This window comes from Sapajus apella, unplaced genomic scaffold, assembly GCF_009761245.1.
Source record: "Sapajus apella isolate SASKATOON/1434 unplaced genomic scaffold, GSC_monkey_1.0 scaffold2, whole genome shotgun sequence".
Classification (NCBI taxonomy): Eukaryota; Metazoa; Chordata; class Mammalia; order Primates; family Cebidae; genus Sapajus; species Sapajus apella.
Genome location: NW_022436942.1, coordinates 14,230,538 through 14,249,034, shown reverse-complemented (window position 1 = coordinate 14,249,034; position 18,497 = coordinate 14,230,538). Strand labels below are relative to the sequence as shown.

Below are 18,497 nucleotides of genomic sequence, written 5' to 3'. Positions count from 1 at the left end.
GGAAACTGCAGTTTCTTTTTTTTCTTTGTCTTTTCTTTCTTCTTCTTCTTCTTTTTGTTTGTTTGTTTGTTTGTTTGTTTGTTTGTTTGTATTTTAGACAGAGTCTTGCTCTGTTGCCCAGGCTGGAGCACAGTGGCACAATCTCAACTCACCACAACCTCCACCTCCTGGGCTCAAGGGATTCTCATGCCTCAGGCTCCCAAGTAGCTGGGATTAAGGGTGTCTGCCACCACACCCAGCTAATTTTTGTGTTTTTAGTAGAGATGGGATCTCACCTTGTTGGCCACGCTGGTCTTGAAATCCTGGCCTCAAGTGGTCCGCCTACCTCAGCCTCCCAAAGTGCTGGGATTACAGGCGTGAGCTGCCATGCCCAAGCCAACTGGTGGTTTATTAAAAAGTTAAACCTATTCTTACCAGATGACCCATCCATTTCACTTCTAGATATTTACCCAAGATAAATGAAAACATAGGTCCTTACAGTGACTTGTATATGATTACTTGTAGCAGCTTTTTTTTTTTTTTCTTTTTTCCTATAGTCAGAACCTGGAAACTGCCCACATGTTCACCAGCAGGTGAATGGATAAGCAAAATATAGTGTACTCATACCATGGAATGATACTTGGTAATAAAAGGTACAAACTAGTGATACACAGAACAATGTGGATGAATTTCACAAATATTATTCTAAGTGGAAGAAGCCAGCCCCAAAGGAGCACATACTGAATTAATCTGTTTATATAAAAATCATAGAAAACGCCCCCTCATCTGCAGTGAAAAGAGCATAGGGGTGCTTGCCTGGGGCCAAGGGTAGAGGAAGAGATGGATGGGAAGTAGCACAAGAAAACTTTGGGGGTAATGGAGAAACTCTGTTTCTCAATTGTGGCCGAAGTTTCTTGGGCCCACATGTTTGTCAGAACTCATCAAATTATATAATTTTAAGGGATTCTATAATTTATTGTATATAAATTGCACCTTAATAAACTTGAGTTTTAAAAGAAAAAAATGACTCCTTTTTAAAAGTTTAATAATTTTATTTATTTATATGATTAGCAATCACATAGCTTCTCCAGATGATTAAGTGATACAACAAACTTTGAGTTCTTGTTATTTGCAAAGCAAGTCATTCTGGGGAAATAAAAACATAACACATTATTATATAGGTGTTAACCAAATTTTAAAAGGTATGTTTCACATTACCATAGCAAATTTTCTGTGGCTGTGTATTTACAGAGAGCTTGAATGACTTCAAAATCTGAGGATTTTATATTTTATTGTATAAAATGGTGGGACTTTTCATATTGGTGATTGAAACAACCAAAAACATAAATTATTCAATTTGTGGTTACATCTGATAAAATAAAGATAATGGCCTTGCTCTTCAGTCTTATTTCACACCAAATGAAAATTGTGTTTTCAGGCAATTGTTCTTTGTTTTCGACTACATTTCACAAAAGATAATATCACAAATAATACAGCTGCTGCTACAGTGCGACAAGTTGTTACTGTTGTTTTTGAGAGGATGGTTGCTGAAGATGAACGACACAGAGGTAAAGTGCTGAAAGTTGTTTTACTTTGTGGGTAGTTCTTGCATTATTTCATTTTTATTAGCTTTCAGCCTTTGCTGAAATGATCAACATTATTATGTCAATAATGGCAACTTAAAAAATAAATTCTTCACAATTTGATCACTCTAAGGAATAGGCTCTTTGTTTTCCATGTTTATTTCTAGTATATGCATAATTTTGTGTTAAATATGGTAATTTCACATTTTAAACCAAGTATTGCATTATGTGTATTTTTTAACCAAACGTTGCATTCTATGAATTCTTCATGTTATTGCTTCATCCTCATAATTTAAATTTTAATGATTGCATTAAAATTCTCTAATTCTTTGATTTAACTGAACTAGTCTCCTAGTGGACACTTGCATTCTGTTTAGTATTTTATAACTGTTTTGGGTGGTTTCCTACATATCATTTTGAATTATTCCTTTAGGATAAATTTCCAAGAGTGGGCTTCTCTCATACTTTTTTGTCTGTGTCTGCTAACATATGTTAAGAACATTTAAATAATATAAAAAATAATTTTAAAATATTTTTATCAAATACCTTTATTAGAATATTTCCATTTTGTTATATTGTTTTTTCTTTAATTTTTCTTGGAGAAAAATGCAGGTAGAATTATAATAGTTTGAAATGTTAATGAATTAATCTTATAATGTCTCCCATTTGGTTAAAATATTAAAAGTCATATTGTAATAACACAGGGCAATTCCCCAGTTTGAATGTTTTATACATTCATAACCTCAATAAAATTCCTGGATTGGTAGCTTTAGTTGTATGTCTCTAAGGCTAATATGCCATTTAATACTTTATAGCAAGGTAGAAATACTTAGAACTTCTTTCTTTTCAAGTAGTCATTAAGTCAATATTTATTCAAAACAGACTGTCATAACTTGCAGAGAATGGTATTTTTTACTATTAGTTAAAGAAATGCTGAGCTGGGAAACACCAGCCTAGCTGATTCTTAGCTGTTGAATATCTGTAACTGATAACGGTAATAGTAGCAGATCAAGCAGTAATTCTCTTGAAGATAGTGAAATGGTAGAGGAGTTAACCATATGGTAAAAGTTTATATGTTTGTTTGAGATTTAAAAGCACATTTAAAGATCACGTGAATTTTAAATCCATGAAATAAAAGGGGCTGAAAAAAGGGAGGCTGGGAAGCCAAATGTATGGACACAGATACCCAGCTTATTAGAGTGAATGTAAGTTAGCAAAGTGTAATTTTTGTGATATTTGGTGTAAAAATAGTTCCACATTTTTTTTGTTTTGGAGGCATATGTTATAATTAAAATTAGAAATTTTAATTCTGAAATTATAATTACAATTTATGATTATATTAACAAATTTATTTTAAACGTATCTTTTAAACAGAATATATAATTTACTAAAGGCCATTATGAGCTCCTAAAACCCATCCTGTTTTGATTGCAGATATTGTAGAACAACCAGTACTGGTACAAGGAAATAGTAACAGAAGATCTGTCAGTACTCTCAAACCTTGTGCTAAAGATGCATATATGCTTTTCCAGGTATTTTAGTTGATAAAAGTAATTTTTATTTTAAAATATAGTTTTGTGTGAATTTTTGATTTTGGGATTTTGTGTTGAATTTTTTTAATGTCAGTTTTTTTTTGAAACTATGTCAAAGGTTGTATTAAAATAGTTCTAAAGCACAACTTGTATATTTATAGCTGATTAACATGATTAAGCAGTATGACTCACCTTAAGAAAATAAAATGAATTAAACCCAAAACTGGAAAACAGATATATTAGAACTAATCACACACAAAGAAAGTTTCTTTAAACAAGGAAAATTTAAGTAATAAATTTGGCCTGTGTAATATAATTTGATACATAGAAAACTGATTTTTTCATTGCTTGTCATGAATAATTTTAGGTAAAACGATTAATTTGTACTGAAAATATTACTTTGGATTAAAAGCTTATTTTTTTTCATTTACTGTCTCTGTGTATTGTCAGTAGTTATATGATTCTTTATAAATTTACTTATATAATCTATCAATTATACAATTTGGCAAAATTGGAATTACCAGTGCTTAGTTTCTAAGAGGAAAAACGTGTTATATAAGAAGAGAGGTTTTTTCTTTTTAAAGATTTACGAACTGTGAGTTTTGAAAAGCACACTTAATTCTAGCACATTAAATTGTTGGATTTATTTTCCCAGGACCTTTGTCAGTTGGTTAATGCTGATGCTCCTTATTGGCTAGTGGGCATGACAGAAATGACTCGGACGTTTGGCCTTGAATTACTTGAGTCAGTCCTGAATGATTTTCCACAGGTCTTTTTACAAGTAAGCCATTTATAGTATCTTGTGACAAAGTTAATCTTAATTGTTTCATAGATATTTTTATTTTTAATGAAAGCAATGTGTATTTTTTTTTCCACATTAAAAGTTGCAAAGAAACTAGACTCAGTATCTCACACCTGTAATCCCAACACTTTAAGAGGCTGAGATAGGAAGATTGCTTGAGCCCAGGAGTTCAAGACCAGCCTAGGCAATGTAGTGAGACACCATCAATATAGAAAATAAAATAAAAAGTCCGGGCACAGTAGCTCTCGCCTGTAATCCCAGCACTTTGGGAGGCTGAGGCAGGTGGATCACAAGGTCCAGAGTTTGAGACGCACCTGGCCAATATGGTGAAACCCCATCTCTACCAAAAATAAAAAAATTAGCCTGGTATGGTGGTGAGTGCCTGTAGTCCATCTACTCGGGAGGCTGAGGCAGGAGAATTGCTTTGAGAGGTGGAGGTTGCAGAGAGCTGAGACAGCGACACTGCACCCTACCCTGGGTGACAGAGCGAGACTGTCTCAAGAAAAACAAAAAAACACACCTGTAATCCCAGCACTTTGGGAGGCTGAGGCAGGCAGATCACAAGGTCAGGATATTGAGACCATCCTGGCTAACAGGGTGAAACCCTGTCTCTCCTAAAAATACAAAAAAATTAGCTGGGCATGGTGGTACATGCCTCTAGTCCTAGCTACTCAGGAAACTGAGGGAGGAGAATCACTTGAACCCAGGAGGCAGAGGTTACAGTGAGCCAAGATTATACCACTGCACTCCTGCCTGAGCGACAGAGCGAGACTTCATCTCAAAAAACAAAATAAAAAGGCAAAGTCTGGATGTGGGGGCTCACGCCTGAAATCCCAGCACTTTGGGAGGCTAAGGTGGGTGGATCACCTGTCGGGAGTTTGAGACCAGCCTGACCAACATGGAGAAACTCCGTCTCTACTAAAAATACAAAATTAGCTGGGCATGGTGGTGCATGCCTGTAATCCCAGCTACTCGGGAGGCTGAAGCAGGAGAATCTCTTGAACCCAGGAGGCAGAGGTTGCGGTGAGCTAAGATCACGCTATTGCACTCCAGCCTGAGCAACAAAACTGTCTCAAAAAAAAAAAAAAAAAAAAAAAAAAAACTAGATGTGGTGCTGGGTTTCTGTAGTCCCTGCTGCTCAGGAGACTGAGGCAGGAGAATCGCTTGAGCCCAGCAGGTCAAGGATGCAGTGAGCTGTGTTGATGCCACTACCCTCCAGCCTGGGTGAGAGAGTGAGACCCCATTTCTTAAAAAAAAAAAAGCAGGAAAGTTGTGGAGAATTGTAGCCTCAAACTTTAGACATGTAACAGTTTAGTGTTACGTCACTTTTTTTTTTAAGTGCCTTAGCATTTTAGAATTTTAACAATAGAAACTCTAGAGACAGTCTATTAATAGGTATTTCCCAGTGTATGGGTCTCTGAAGGAAATATGGTATGTGAGCTATTTATTTAAAAGCCTAAAGAAATTACTGATTTTTACTTGCTTATAATATATATAATTATGTGTTTTCAGATAACTTAAATGGAAAACAACAAAAGTCCAAAATCAAGTCAGTGACAGGGTCCCTTAGTTATTAGCAGTTCTTGAACTGTAATTTAGGTTTTTTAACTACTTATTTAGCTCCTTGCCCTATGATGCTGCCTTCCTAAGTAATCCATTTTAGCCTTTGCTCTTATGTACAAAATGAGTGAATCAAGTGCTACAGTAGTATAAGTTCTTTTAGGCCAGGATTTGGAGCTGAAATTATTTTTATATGGCTCATAATTTTTGGTATACATTAGGCAGTTGTTAAATGCTTTTGATAAACAGTGTATACTGATGATTACCTTTCTTGTAGTTTACTAGGATAAGCAGTGTTTCGATGTAACTTGTCTAACACTCTTGTATAAATAATAGTCATAATAGGTCTTATTTCTTGACTGCTTTCTACGTGCTATGTGGCCAGATTCCTTACATATTATATTCTCTTTTATCTTTCCAAATGCCTGAGATATACCAGTTATCACTGTTTATACGTGAGAAAACTACAACATCCAGAGGGTTAAATAATTTGTCCACAGTTTCATGATTTATAAGTGATGGAGTTGGGATTGGAACTCATGTTGATCCAAATTAGTTTCTCTCCTTATCTCTTCATTTTTATTCACACATTGCATCCCAATCATCACCTTCAAAATATATTCAGGGTCCAATCACTTCTTACCACTTCTACAATTATTTTAGTCTAAGCTACCATCACCTCTTACTTGAATTATTATATTGGCTTCCTAACTGGTCTGCTTGCATGTATATTAATATTGGTACTGCTTATTGTAGTTGTTGGTGACACAACATCCAGAATGGTCTTTTAAAATAAGTCAGATCTTTTCAGTCTCTTGTAAATTGCTTCAGTTGATGTCCTCCTTATCAGACTAAAAGATGAAGTGTCCTTATGTTCTCTGGGACTTTTCATGATTTAGTCCCCAATATTCCTTGATCTTGTTTCTTTCCTCTCTTCTCTTTGCCCTCACCCTTTGGCCACACTATCCTTGTTTCTTAAGTGCCTCAAACAGACTCCTGCCCCAGGGCCATGGTACTTAACGTTCACTGGGCCTGGAAAGTTTTTTCCTCGTATGGCTTCCTGTCTTACTTTTTTGAGGACTTTGCTCAGTGGTCAACTTATCAGACATATCTTCCCCAACCACATTGTGTAAAATGGCAACCTTTTTTCCTACCAGCACCATTATCCATTATCTGTCTTCTCCCGCCTTATTTTTCTTTGTAGCATTTATCACTTCCTGCCTCTCTCTCTTTCTCTCTCTCTGTCTCTCTCTCTCTCTCTCTCTCTCTCTCTCTCTCTCTCTCTCTCTCTCTCACACACACACACACACACACACACACACACACATATATATGTAATATATATTATTACATGTTGTGTGTTATTTTACTTTCTCTCTTTCCCTACAGGAAGATAAACTGTGTGAGACAAGGACTTAGTATACTGTTGTATAGGTGCCTTAGTAATAGTGCCTGGCATATGGCAAATGTTTGATAAGTATTTGAATGAATGAATTGTTTAATGAATTTAATTTAAAATTTTTATGTTTGAGTTGTATTTTCTGACTTTATAGGAAAAGATTTGAAACTGTTTTTACAGATTTATTGTACTTAAATATTCCTACTTTATTCCTCCTGCTATAAAGCATGGAAGGGGAAGGATTCTTCTTTGTGAGATCCTAGAATTTTATCCTGCATAATTTTCTTCCAGAGATAAATATTTGTTTGTTTTTTTAGCTCACCATTCACATATGCGATCAAAATTTACCAGTCGCTGATGTTTTATGCCAAGTATACAGAAGTTAAATAAGACTGATAAAATCCTTGCCCTGTGGCACTTACAATTCTAATGGGGAGACAGATTTTAACTGAATTGATAAGATGTGATGAGTGCTGTGAAGGAAACGTATTAAAAGTGTTATGGAAATAAATAACGGGACCAAACCTGGTGAAGAGTTGGTGATAAATCAAGGATATGAAACTCAAGCTTGTAAATGGAAGATGACAGGTAGTTAGGAGATATGGTGAGAATAGGAAAACAATACTCCACACAGAAGGAATTTGAAGAGCAGCAACCCTGAGAAAGGATGTCTTCTTTTCTAGAAAAATAAGCTTTAAGGGGAATGAAGCCTTGCCTTTGCCCCGATGAAGTGTTGTAGTGGAAGATGAAAAAGGCAGTCTGAAAGATGACTTCTAGCTTTCTGGCTTGAACAGCGAACTTTTTGCTAAGATGGAGTACTGCATGGGCAGAATTTTTGTTACAGAGGATACATTATTCAGTTTCATATGTACTAATTTTGAGGCATCTGTGTGACATGCAAAATGTTAGTTGGACTTATGCATCTCAAGGTTTGGGGCTAAAATTATAACTTTAAATGTTCCTGGCTAATTGAAGATATGGGAGTGAATGAGATTGTCTTTGGTGAGAACCTAGAGTACAAAGCAAGGGCATTGTACTCTGGACCTCTGAGGAACCTCAGCATTAAATGGTTGAGGTTGAGCACATACAAGAGATTGAGAACACAAGGCCAGAAGGCAAGAACAAATCTAAGAGAGTCTGACATAATAAAAGATAAAACAAAGAAGGTTTTAAGGTGAAGCAAGTAATCAGTTATATCAGGTGGTTCACAGAGATCTGGTAGGCCAGATGCAGTGGCTCATGCCTGTAATCTTAGCACTCTGGGAGGCTGAGGTGGGCAGAGCTTGAGCTCAGGAGTTCAAGACCAGCCTGGGCAGCATAGTGAGATCTCATCTCTTAGAAATTAAAAAAAAAAAATCAGCTGGGCTTGGTGGCACATGCCTGTAGTCTCAGCTACTTGGGAGGCTGAGAGGTTGGAGGATTGCTTGATCTCAGGAAGACGAGGCTACAGTGAGCCACGATCATACCACTGCATTCCAGCCTGGGTGACAGAGCAAGATCCTGTTTCAAAAACAGAACAAAACAAAACAAAAACAAAGAGATCTAGTAAGATGCAGACTGGAAAGGCTGGAACGTGTTTGCTTTTAGCCTCAGAGATCATGATGAGCATAATGAGAAGTGGAGAAGTAAAATTGGGTTGGTTGGTGGTAGTGACTGAGGAAACCCGACTGTAGTGAATTGAGTAGTGAGAAGGAAACAGTGAATTGATAAAACTTTTTTTTTTTAATTTTGAGATGGAGTGTTGCTCTGTTGCCCAGGCTAGAGTGCCATGGCATGATCTCAGCTCACTGCAACCTCAGCCTCCCAGGGTCAAGCAATTCTCCTGCCTCAGCCTCCTGAGTAGCTGGGATTACAGGCGCCTGCCACCACATCTGGCTAATTTTTTTGTATTTTTAGTAGAGACAGGGTTTCACCATTTTGGTCAGGCTGGTCTTAAACTCCAGATTTCATGATCCACCCACCTCTGCCTCCCAAAGTGCTGGGACTACAGGCATGAGCCACTGCACCCGGCCAGATAAAACTTTTAAAAATTGCTGGTATGTTTATACATTAACTAATATACAAAATAATTATTTTTGTAAAACGTGAAAGTGGACTTTTCATTTTGGCAGTCAAAGAAACTAACTGTAGATGTGAGAGTATAACTTGAAATCATTTAGCTCTTAAGATCTCATTTTGGGGGAAAGAATGAAAAAGTATATTAAGATATTTATAAAACTCTGGAAGAGTATACATATGGAAGTTAACAACTAGCCCACTTATCTCCGGGAGGTGAGATTAGGCAAGACTTTTATCTTTTTATTTATCTGTTTTCAGATTTTCTTTCTTGAATGACTTTTTTTTCTGCCTTTTTTTTAAAGATATATTTAGGCCGGGCACAGTAGCTCACACCTGTAATTCCAGCACTTTGGGAGGCTGAGATGGGCAGATTACCTGAGGTCAGGAGTTCAAGACCAGCCTGGCCAGCATGATGAAAACCTGTCTCTATTAAAAACACAAAAATTAGCCAGCATGATGGTGCACACCTGTAATTTCAGCTACTTGGGAGACTGAGGCAGGAGAATTGTTTGAACCCCTGAGGCGGAGGTTGCAGTAAGCCGAGATCGTGCCACTACACTCCAGCCTGGGCAACAAAGTGCAACTCTGTCTCAAAGAGTAAATAAATAAATAAATCATTTAAAAAATTTTGTGATCTGACCAAACAATCTGCTCGATGCTTTATTTTCCTTCTCTGTAAAATTAAAAGATTAGGTCAAATGGTTTTATGATTTTCTCTTTGTTTATAACTTCCATGAAATTTGGATGACCACAACAAAATAAAATATATTGAGGCTTGTCATTAAATACAGAGTAGGCCTTACATTGTCAGTGAAGTGGGATTATTCTTGGCTAATACAGGCAGGGAATTAACAGGTTAAGGAATGCTTTCTTTGTAGCATATCATAACTATAAGTAAAATTTAAGAATTATTTGCAAGATTCCCTTCCCTGACTTGTAAAATAGTTATGCTTGTTTGTCATTGCATGTTTTATCAGCTGATATTCTGTTCAAGCAGTCCAAGCAGAACAAAATTTTAAGTTAATTATTAAATCTCTACATGAATAAAATTGTTCTTTGCAAAATGAAATCAATGAATTCTATAACTTATACTTTATTAGTAAATTTTCCCTCCTCAGCTTATTTTAAATTTTTTATCTGCTTGAATTTGTATAGCCTGTTTTCTTTTTCTTCTTTTTTTTTTCTTTTTTTTTTTTTTGTGGGATAGGTTCCCACTCCATTGCCCAGGTTGGAGTACAGTGATGTGATCTCTCACTGCAGCCTCAGCCTCCCTGGGCTCAAGTGATCCTCCCACCGCAGCCACCCAAGTAGCTGGGACTGCAGACAGTGCCACCACGTCCAGCTAATTTTTGTTGTTGTTGTTGTTGAGACAGGGTCTCCCTGTGTTGCTCAGGCTGGTCTTGAGCTCCTGGGTGCCAGCAATCCTCCCACCTCAGCCTTCGAAAGTGCCGAGATTCCAGGCCTGGGCCACCATGCCTGGCTTTGTTTTCTTTCCTCTGTTGTTTATGTTTTTAATTACCAGTGTCCAACTAAATTAAATTTCCAGTAATCACCGATTACTGAATTATGTTATCATTAAATGTTCCTTTTGAAGTTATATTCTTTTAAAAGCTTCTTGAAATACTGATGATGATGATTATTATTATTATCATTTTGAGATAGCATCTTGCTCTGTTACCCAGACTGGAAGGCAGTGGCATGATCACGGCTTACTGCAGCCTTGACCCCCTGGGTTCAAGTAATCCTTCCACCTCAGCCTCACAAATAGCTGGGACTATTGGTGTGTGCCACCACACCCAACAAATTTTTAAATTTTTTTTTGTAGTTTTATAGACATGGGGTCTCACTATGTTGCTCAGGCTGATCTTGAACTCCCAGGCTCAAGCCGTCCTCCCACCTTGGGCTCCCAAAATGCTAAGATTACAGGTATGAGCCACCATGCTGGGCTCTGATGACTATTCTGATTTTAGACTCTCTCAGTGCAATGGGAATTTCAAAGTTGTGTGTAAACTATAAAATATATGAACTTCTATAAAGCTAAATTATTAATACTGATAATTAGGAAGTCTTATTTCCTAGTGAGAAGTATAAAGTTAATCTTTTTTCTTTCTTTTTTCCTTGCAAATAGCATCAAGAATTTAGTTTCCTCCTCAAAGAAAGGGTATGTCCCCTTGTGATAAAGCTCTTTTCTCCAAATATAAAGTTCAGACAAGGTTCCAGCACCTCATCCTCTCCAGCACCAGTTGAAAAACCGTATTTTCCCATCTGCATGCGTTTGCTGAGAGTAGTATCTGTTCTGATTAAGCAATTTTACAGTCTTTTGGTAAGTGCTAATTTCCTTATGTGTTTGTGTATATAGTAGCATATTGTGCCTTTTAAAAAGTGGTCTGTTATTGTGCATTTAGTTTTTCAATTCAGTTCAACAGAATTTTTTTTTGAGTACCTACATGAATTCCAGGTACTCTGAAGGTTCATTCTGTCCTTTCTTGAATGTTTATGTAGTATTCATAATGTGTGAAGCAGAGTCATAGCCTGTCATCTGAAGGCAGCATAGGAATTGTGGTTTAGGAACTCAGCTTCTTAACTAATTATCTGTATCTCATTTGAAGAATTATTAACATTATAGTCCCTTCAGTTTATGCTGCTTTCATTTATACTATTTTGTATGTCCTAACAGATTAAACCAAAGACATTAAAGATTTGGTCAAATCTAGGATTAGAAACCAATTCTTCTGACATACAGTCCAATATTTCATCTATTTTGCATAAGTTAATGAATGCCTATTATGTTGTGATATTCCTGATAATTCTATTTATGTAATGCTTTAGTTTTAAACATTCACATACTGTTTCTCAGAAAAAATAATGCACTATGTTTTTTAAATTTTGTGTTAAGTCAAATTCAGCATTGTGTAATTTTTTCACATTTATACTCTTATTTTATTTATTATTATTTTTTGAGATGGAGTCTTGCTTTGTCACTCAGGCTGGAGTGCAGTGGCACAATCTCAGCTTACTGCACCCTCCACCCTCTGGGTTCAAGCAATTCTCCTGTCTCAGCCTCCTGAGTAGCTAGGACTACAGGTGCATAATTTTTGTATTTTTAGTAGAGACAGTGTTTCACCATATTGGTCAGGTTGGTCTCGAACCCCTGACCTCAGGTGATCCTCCTACCTTGGCCTTCCAAAGTGCTGGGATTAGAAGCATGAGCCACTGCACCCAACCCTATATTCTTATTTTAAATTAACAAAAATAGACAATATAATAATCGTAGGAGACTTTAATACTCCACTTCCAATAAAGGTAGAACAACCAGACATAGGAGTAATCAGGAAACAAAAGACTCGAAGAACACTGTAGAGCAGTTGGATCCAACAGACATATACAGAACACTCCACCTAACATCAGCAGAATACACATTCTTTTCAAGTGCATGTAGATTATTCTCAAGGATAGAGCACATGTTAGGCCATAAAACAAGTCTCAACAAATTAAAGAAGATTGTAATCATACCAAGTATTTTCTGTGACGATAATGGAATGCAACCAGAAATCAATGGTGGAAGCAAAATGAGAAAAGTCACAAATGTATGGAAATTAAGCAATATACTAGTTAGGAGAAGGAAGGAAACAATAAAGAATACCATATAAATAAACCAAATGGAGAATAGAAAAGCAGTAGAGAGAATCAATGAAAATAAGAGTTGTTTTTTTGAAAAGATTAAGAAAATGAAACTGTTAGCTAGACTAAAAGAGAATACTCAACTAAAATCAGAAATGAAAGCGGAGACATTATAACTGATGCCACAGAAATAAGAAATCAAAAAGAATCATAAAAGACTACTGGGAAGAATTATGTGCCAACAAATAGAATAACCTAGAAGAAATGAATAAATTCCTTGAAACATACAACCTACTTGTTGGGAATAAAAGCTTGGAGTTACAAAGAAAAAAAGAGTACTCAAGTAAAGGATTTTTTAGTAAGGCAAATATGCTTCTGCAGAAGAGTGCTGCTTGCAGGGCTGGTCGCCACGGGAAGACACTGAAAAAAGAAGGGAAGAGGTTTTTACTTTTATTGTAGTTTGCCCTTGTTACTGGGTATGATGAGTTTATTTTCTCAGTAGTTAGGAGTACCAGGTGGGTTTTTTTCCAAGCTGGTTTGAGTTTTTCTTTTTTTCACCCTTTGATGAGGATGTGATTTTTTAGGCTGATGTTGATGTTGGGAATTCCAGGGGTGGCACCTGTGCTTGGAGACCTTTGGTTTAAGGGAAGAGAAAGTAGAAGATACACCAAGCATATAATTTTTGAGTAACCGATCCTTTGTTTTAAATGTAGGAATGTCAGTATTGGAATATAAATAAGGTAATCCATATAGCATTTTATAGAGGGATAAGTTGATATCTTTTTGACGCATGGTTCTGATTTTTATCAAGGCAATGGGGAGACATTTAGTCTAGGGAACCGAGTCTTTAAGACTAATTTGGTTAGGTGACCTTTCAGAGTTTGGTTTATTTTTTTTACACTTCCTGAGGAAGGTGGATGTCAAGGAATATGATATTTCCATTTTATGTCTAGCACTTGGGCTTTTTAATGACGTGCAGTGAAATGGGTTTCATTGTATGAATTAATGTTTTTTATTAGTCTAAACTTAGGTATGATGTTTTTGATTAATCTTTTAACTACATTACTGGCAGTTGAATTTGAGAAGGAGATAGCCTCTACCCAGTGGGGAAAGTGGTCTCCTATTATTTACAAGTATCTCAGGAGACTAATTGGGGCAATTTAGTATAGTTAATTTGAATATTTGGGAATGGTTTTAGTCATGGATCCCTTCCTGTCAAGGGTGATTTTTTTCTTTTAGGGTTTGTTTACTAGTTTTTTTACATATTAAGTAACTATCTGTAACTTGTTTGGCTAAGGTATAAAGTTTTATACACCAATAGACTTTGAGAACTGTATTACACATAGCATGGGGTCCCCAGTGGGTTTCCTGATATAGTTGAGACAAGACCTCCCTCTTGAGGAGTTTAGATAAACATTTTTCTTTGGTAACTTCCCTTTTTCTTTTGGGTTTTTTTTTTTTTTTTCTGACTCCTATGAATTTTTTCTTTTCTGCAGAAGAGCAAATGAGGATTGTAGTAAGGGGAGGAAGATGAGGGGTTAGGTGAAAAACTGGTGTTTCAGAGGAAACGGCAATTAGTTTGGCTATTTGATCTGTGAAGTTATTCCCTCAGCTTTTAAAAGAAAGATTTTGTAATAAAAGATTTAGCAGTTGTTTTTATCTTATGAATAAATTTACTAAATTGCTGTAATATGGTCAAATTTTTAACACATTTTATTGTTTCTTGTTAAACTCATTATTCGCAGGTATTGCAGACCAAGGCAAATAAGCCCACCTTCTTTTGAGCTTTGTACAACTTATTATATGCCGTTAAGTTGAGTTTTTCTTATTTTCTTTCATACTTGTGAAATGTCTGGCACAAGCAGACATTTTACTTAAAGACAAAACTGCTTTTTTTCTCTTTCTTTTAAGCTCATAACGTACAGTGAAAAACTAATATAAAGCATTTTAGTTCTTAACATTAAACCATACTTAGGCTTATAGTTTTTTTTCCTAAGGAAGTTATGGTTTAGTGTGAATTTTGAAATACTCCAAATATACATTTTATGTAGATTTTTGAGTGCCATTGTTAAAATTTTAATTTTTTATGTAAGGTTTATTAAAGAAACACTGGTAGAATTCTAGTATTTGTAAAATTCTAAGTTTTGGTGAATACTCTAAATATTACAGTTGGTATTAGAAACTCATGATGAATTTAGAATTAAGAGAAAACCCATTTTATAAATATTTTGTTTGATTAAAAATACTAGACTTGTACGTTTTAAATAATTTAAGAAAATATCTTTAAAAAAAGGACTGTGGGAGGCCGGGTGCGGTGGCTTACACCTGTAATCCCAGCACTTTTGGAGGCCGAGGTGGGTGGATCACGAGGTTAGGAGTTGAAGACCAGCCTGGCCAAGATGGTGAAACCCCGTCTCTACTGAAAATACAAAAAATCAGCCAGGTGTGGTGACGGGCACCTGTAACCCCAGCTACTTGGGAGGCTGAGGCAAGAGAATTGCTTGAACCCAGGAGGTGGAGGTTGCAGCGAGCCGAGATCGCACCACTGCACTCCAGCCTGGGTGAGAAAGTGAGACTCTGTCTCAAAAAAAAAAAAAAAAAAAAAAAGACTGTAATTTAACAGTAATCTGTATATCTTTGATAGTAAAAAAAGAAAACAAAAACAATGAAAACGTTGCAATTGGTATGAAATAACCCTATGATGTCTCTATTACAAGAAAACAAAACTGTACACATTTATAAATAAACAGTTTCTTCACCAGTTAACGAGTTCTTTTCTATACCAAAGTCTATACCGGGCTTTGTCCCTTGTTCTCTGCCAGATGTCCCTGGCATCTCTGGATGCCAGGCTGTGTCTGGTGTGTCTTTATGCTCTTGCTGTCTTCTGCTCTCTGCATGCCAGAGCCACATTTGTAAGCGTTCTTAACAACTTTTACCTGAGTAACACTGGAAACTGTGGATGCCTTCCTCTGGGGTGGGAGTTTCCTAGCAGAGGGGTGGTTCCCTTCACACTCTTTGTGAAGCTCTGACAGGCTCTGCAGCGCAGGCAGACTGTCTCGGCTTGAGGGGGAGGGAAGTTAGGGTCAGGGGTGTTAGGCAGGGGAAGGTGGTCTAGGGGGTCCCATGTATTGGTGGACTGTTCAGGGGTAGGGACTTTATTCATCTTAAAGGAGTTGGCTTTTGGCTTACTTCCTGCAGTCGTTAGGGGGTAAAGGAGGACAGACCCTTGCCAATGGCACAGGGCATAATCTATTTTCTCCTGGGAGACAGGACTCTTGTCATTAACATATTTTATTAAAAGCTGACAAATCCAACCCTCATTTGACCCCAAACTTTGACCAGAAAACTGAGGGTTTGAGGATTGTTTTTTGAGTCCAAATGAAATAATATTTTACTTGTGTGTGTGTGTGTGTGTATTTAGTTCTCTCATTACCCTTCTAATATTTTAATATGAGACCTAGGGGACTATTGGGGGAATATTATTGCTATTAGTTTTATCCTTCTCATTCCTTGCCTTACTTGTACATTTCCCATCCTGAGTGCTGGTCAGACTCAACCCCTCGTATTAGAGATTTCTTGCCTTCCCCTTTCCTAAAGGCTCAACTCCCCTTACTGGAGACTTTTTGCTTTTCCTATCTTGGAGGTTTGGTATGAGGCTGAATTCCTTGTATTAGAGATTTCTTGCCCTCAGATTGCGTGTCTCGCTCACACACTGTCAACCTCCAAGATACCCTGACCACCAAGAAAATATTTTGTTGCCCCTGTGACATTTTGTACCTTGGTTTGTGCACAGAGTTGCCTGGTCACCGCAGTATGTAAGGATCCTTTCCACCCATGTTGCTGAGAGTCTGGGTTTATTCATCACTCCAGGTGGAACCTGATCTCCTGTTGGTGAGACCACTGCAATGAGGCAGCAGGACGCGTCTTCTCCTAATAGGTGATCGCTGGCCCCTCCCAAAGGAGAATGGGAATCCTGGGCAAGCTCCCAAATTGTTGGGAGTAAAAGTTCAGAATCGCAAAGAAAATGAGTACTCCAGTAAAGGATTTTTTAGCAAGGCAAATTTGCTTCTGCAGAAGGGTACTGCTCGCAGGGCTGATCGCCATGAGAGCACACTGAACAAAGAAGGGAAGAGGTTTTTGTTTCTAATGCAGTTTGTCCTTGCTACTGTGTTCTGTCTCCATTGGCTGGAGTTGACCACACAATTTAAGCTGAACCTGACTGGCTAACTTGAAGAGCACAGGAGTGTGCAGGATGAGGAAGGAAGGGCAGTTTTGGCGGGAAGACGCATTGTGGTGGGAAGAGCAGTTGTGGCAGGAGGGTCAATTTACGGAGTGAGTAGTAGATGTGGGCTCTGTAGAGTAGGACCAGCAGGAAAGTTGTTTACTGATACTAGGGCAGGGAGGCAGAAAGGATAAGGAAGTCCTGTCTTGGAAGTGGGGAACAAAGAACAAGAGAACCAAATAAACTAAACCCTTTGAAGAGGAACTTCTTTTTGTGTCTAACACTACTGAAACTGAATCACAAGAAAAAAAATTAAACAGACCTATAACTAGTATGGAGATTGAATTAATACTCAAAAACCTTTCAACAAAGAAAAGACCAAGAACAGATGGCTTCACTGAAAAATTCTACCAAACATTGAAAGAACAATTAACAAACTCCAAAGAATTGAAAAGGAGAGAACACTTCCAAACTTGTTTTATGAGGCCAGCATTAATACCAAAGCCAGACACAGATACTGCAAGGAAAGAAAACAGATCAAGATCCCTAATAAATACTGATAAAAAATTTTTCAAGAAAGTACAAGGAAACTGAATTCAACAGCATATTAAAAGGATTCTACACCATGACCAAGTGGTGTCTATCCCTGGAATGCAAGGATGTTTCAGCATACAAAAATCAGTCAATATAATACACTACCTTAAAAGAATGAAAGATAAAAACCACATGATCGTCTCACTTGATGCAGAAAACACATTTGGCAAAATTTATCCTTTCAAGATAAAAACACTCAACAAACTAGGAATAGAGCTAAACTACCTTAACCCAATAGATGCCATTTATGAAGAGACAATGACTAATATCACACTCAGTGGTGAAAACCTGAAAGCTTTCCCTCTAAGATCAGGAACAAGGCAAAATTGCCTACTCTTGCCACTTCTATTAAACATGGTACTGGAACTGCTAGCCAGAGTAATTAGGAATGAAAAAGAAATAAAAGGTATCCAAATTGGAAAGGAAGAAGTAAAATTATCTCTGTTTGCAAATGTAGTGTTATATGTAGAAAACCCTAAATATTCCACACTAGAAAAGCTGTTAGAACTAAGAATTAATAAACATAGCAAAATTTGCAAGATAAAAATCAACACACAGAAATCAGTTATGTCTCTGTATGCTAACAATGAACAATTCCAGAAAGAAATTAAGAAAACAATTTCATTGTAAATTATCAAAAAGAATGAAATACTTAGGTGTAAACTTAACCAAGCAGGCCAAAGACCTATACACTGAAAACTATAAAACATTATTGAAAGAAATTAAAGACACAAAGAAATGGAAAGACATCCAGTGTTCGTGATTAAAAGACTTAAAATTGTTAAAATATTCATACAATCCAAAGAGATCTATCAATTAAATGCAGTTCCTATCAAAATTCCAACAGCACTTTTTGTAGAAGTAGAAGAAACCATCCTAAAATTTATATCAAATCTCAAGGGACCACGAATTGCTGAAATTATCTTGAGATAAAAGAACAGAGTTGGAAGCCTCACACTCCCTGATTTCAAAACATATTAGGAAGCTACAGTAATCATAATAGCATAAAGTGGTACTGGCATAAAGACACACACAAAGACCCATGGAACAGAATAGAGAGCCCAAAAATAAACTCGCACGTATATGGTCAAGTGATCTTTGAAAAGGATGCCAAGACTACTCAGTGGAGAAAGGATAGTCTCTTTAA

The 18,497-nt window shown here is 36.8% G+C and overlaps 1 protein-coding gene and 1 long non-coding RNA gene across 7 annotated transcripts in view; both read left to right on the top strand.

Moving 5' to 3' along the window:
* MON2 (MON2 homolog, regulator of endosome-to-Golgi trafficking) overlaps window positions 1-18,497 on the top strand; it is a 134,708-nt gene that overhangs the window by 29,223 nt on the left and 86,988 nt on the right. For all 6 annotated transcript variants that reach the window (XM_032288754.1, XM_032288735.1, XM_032288743.1 and 3 more), the window contains 4 exons: window positions 1,418-1,547; window positions 2,997-3,094; window positions 3,750-3,875; window positions 11,042-11,236. In XM_032288754.1, coding sequence (XP_032144645.1) covers window positions 1,418-1,547; window positions 2,997-3,094; window positions 3,750-3,875; window positions 11,042-11,236 — 549 coding nt within the window. The remainder of the gene's footprint in view (window positions 1-1,417; window positions 1,548-2,996; window positions 3,095-3,749; window positions 3,876-11,041; window positions 11,237-18,497) is intronic.
* LOC116558713 lies at window positions 11,243-13,997 on the top strand. Its single transcript, XR_004272136.1, has 2 exons — window positions 11,243-11,447; window positions 13,565-13,997. It is a non-coding gene; the product is annotated as an uncharacterized LOC116558713 (long non-coding RNA).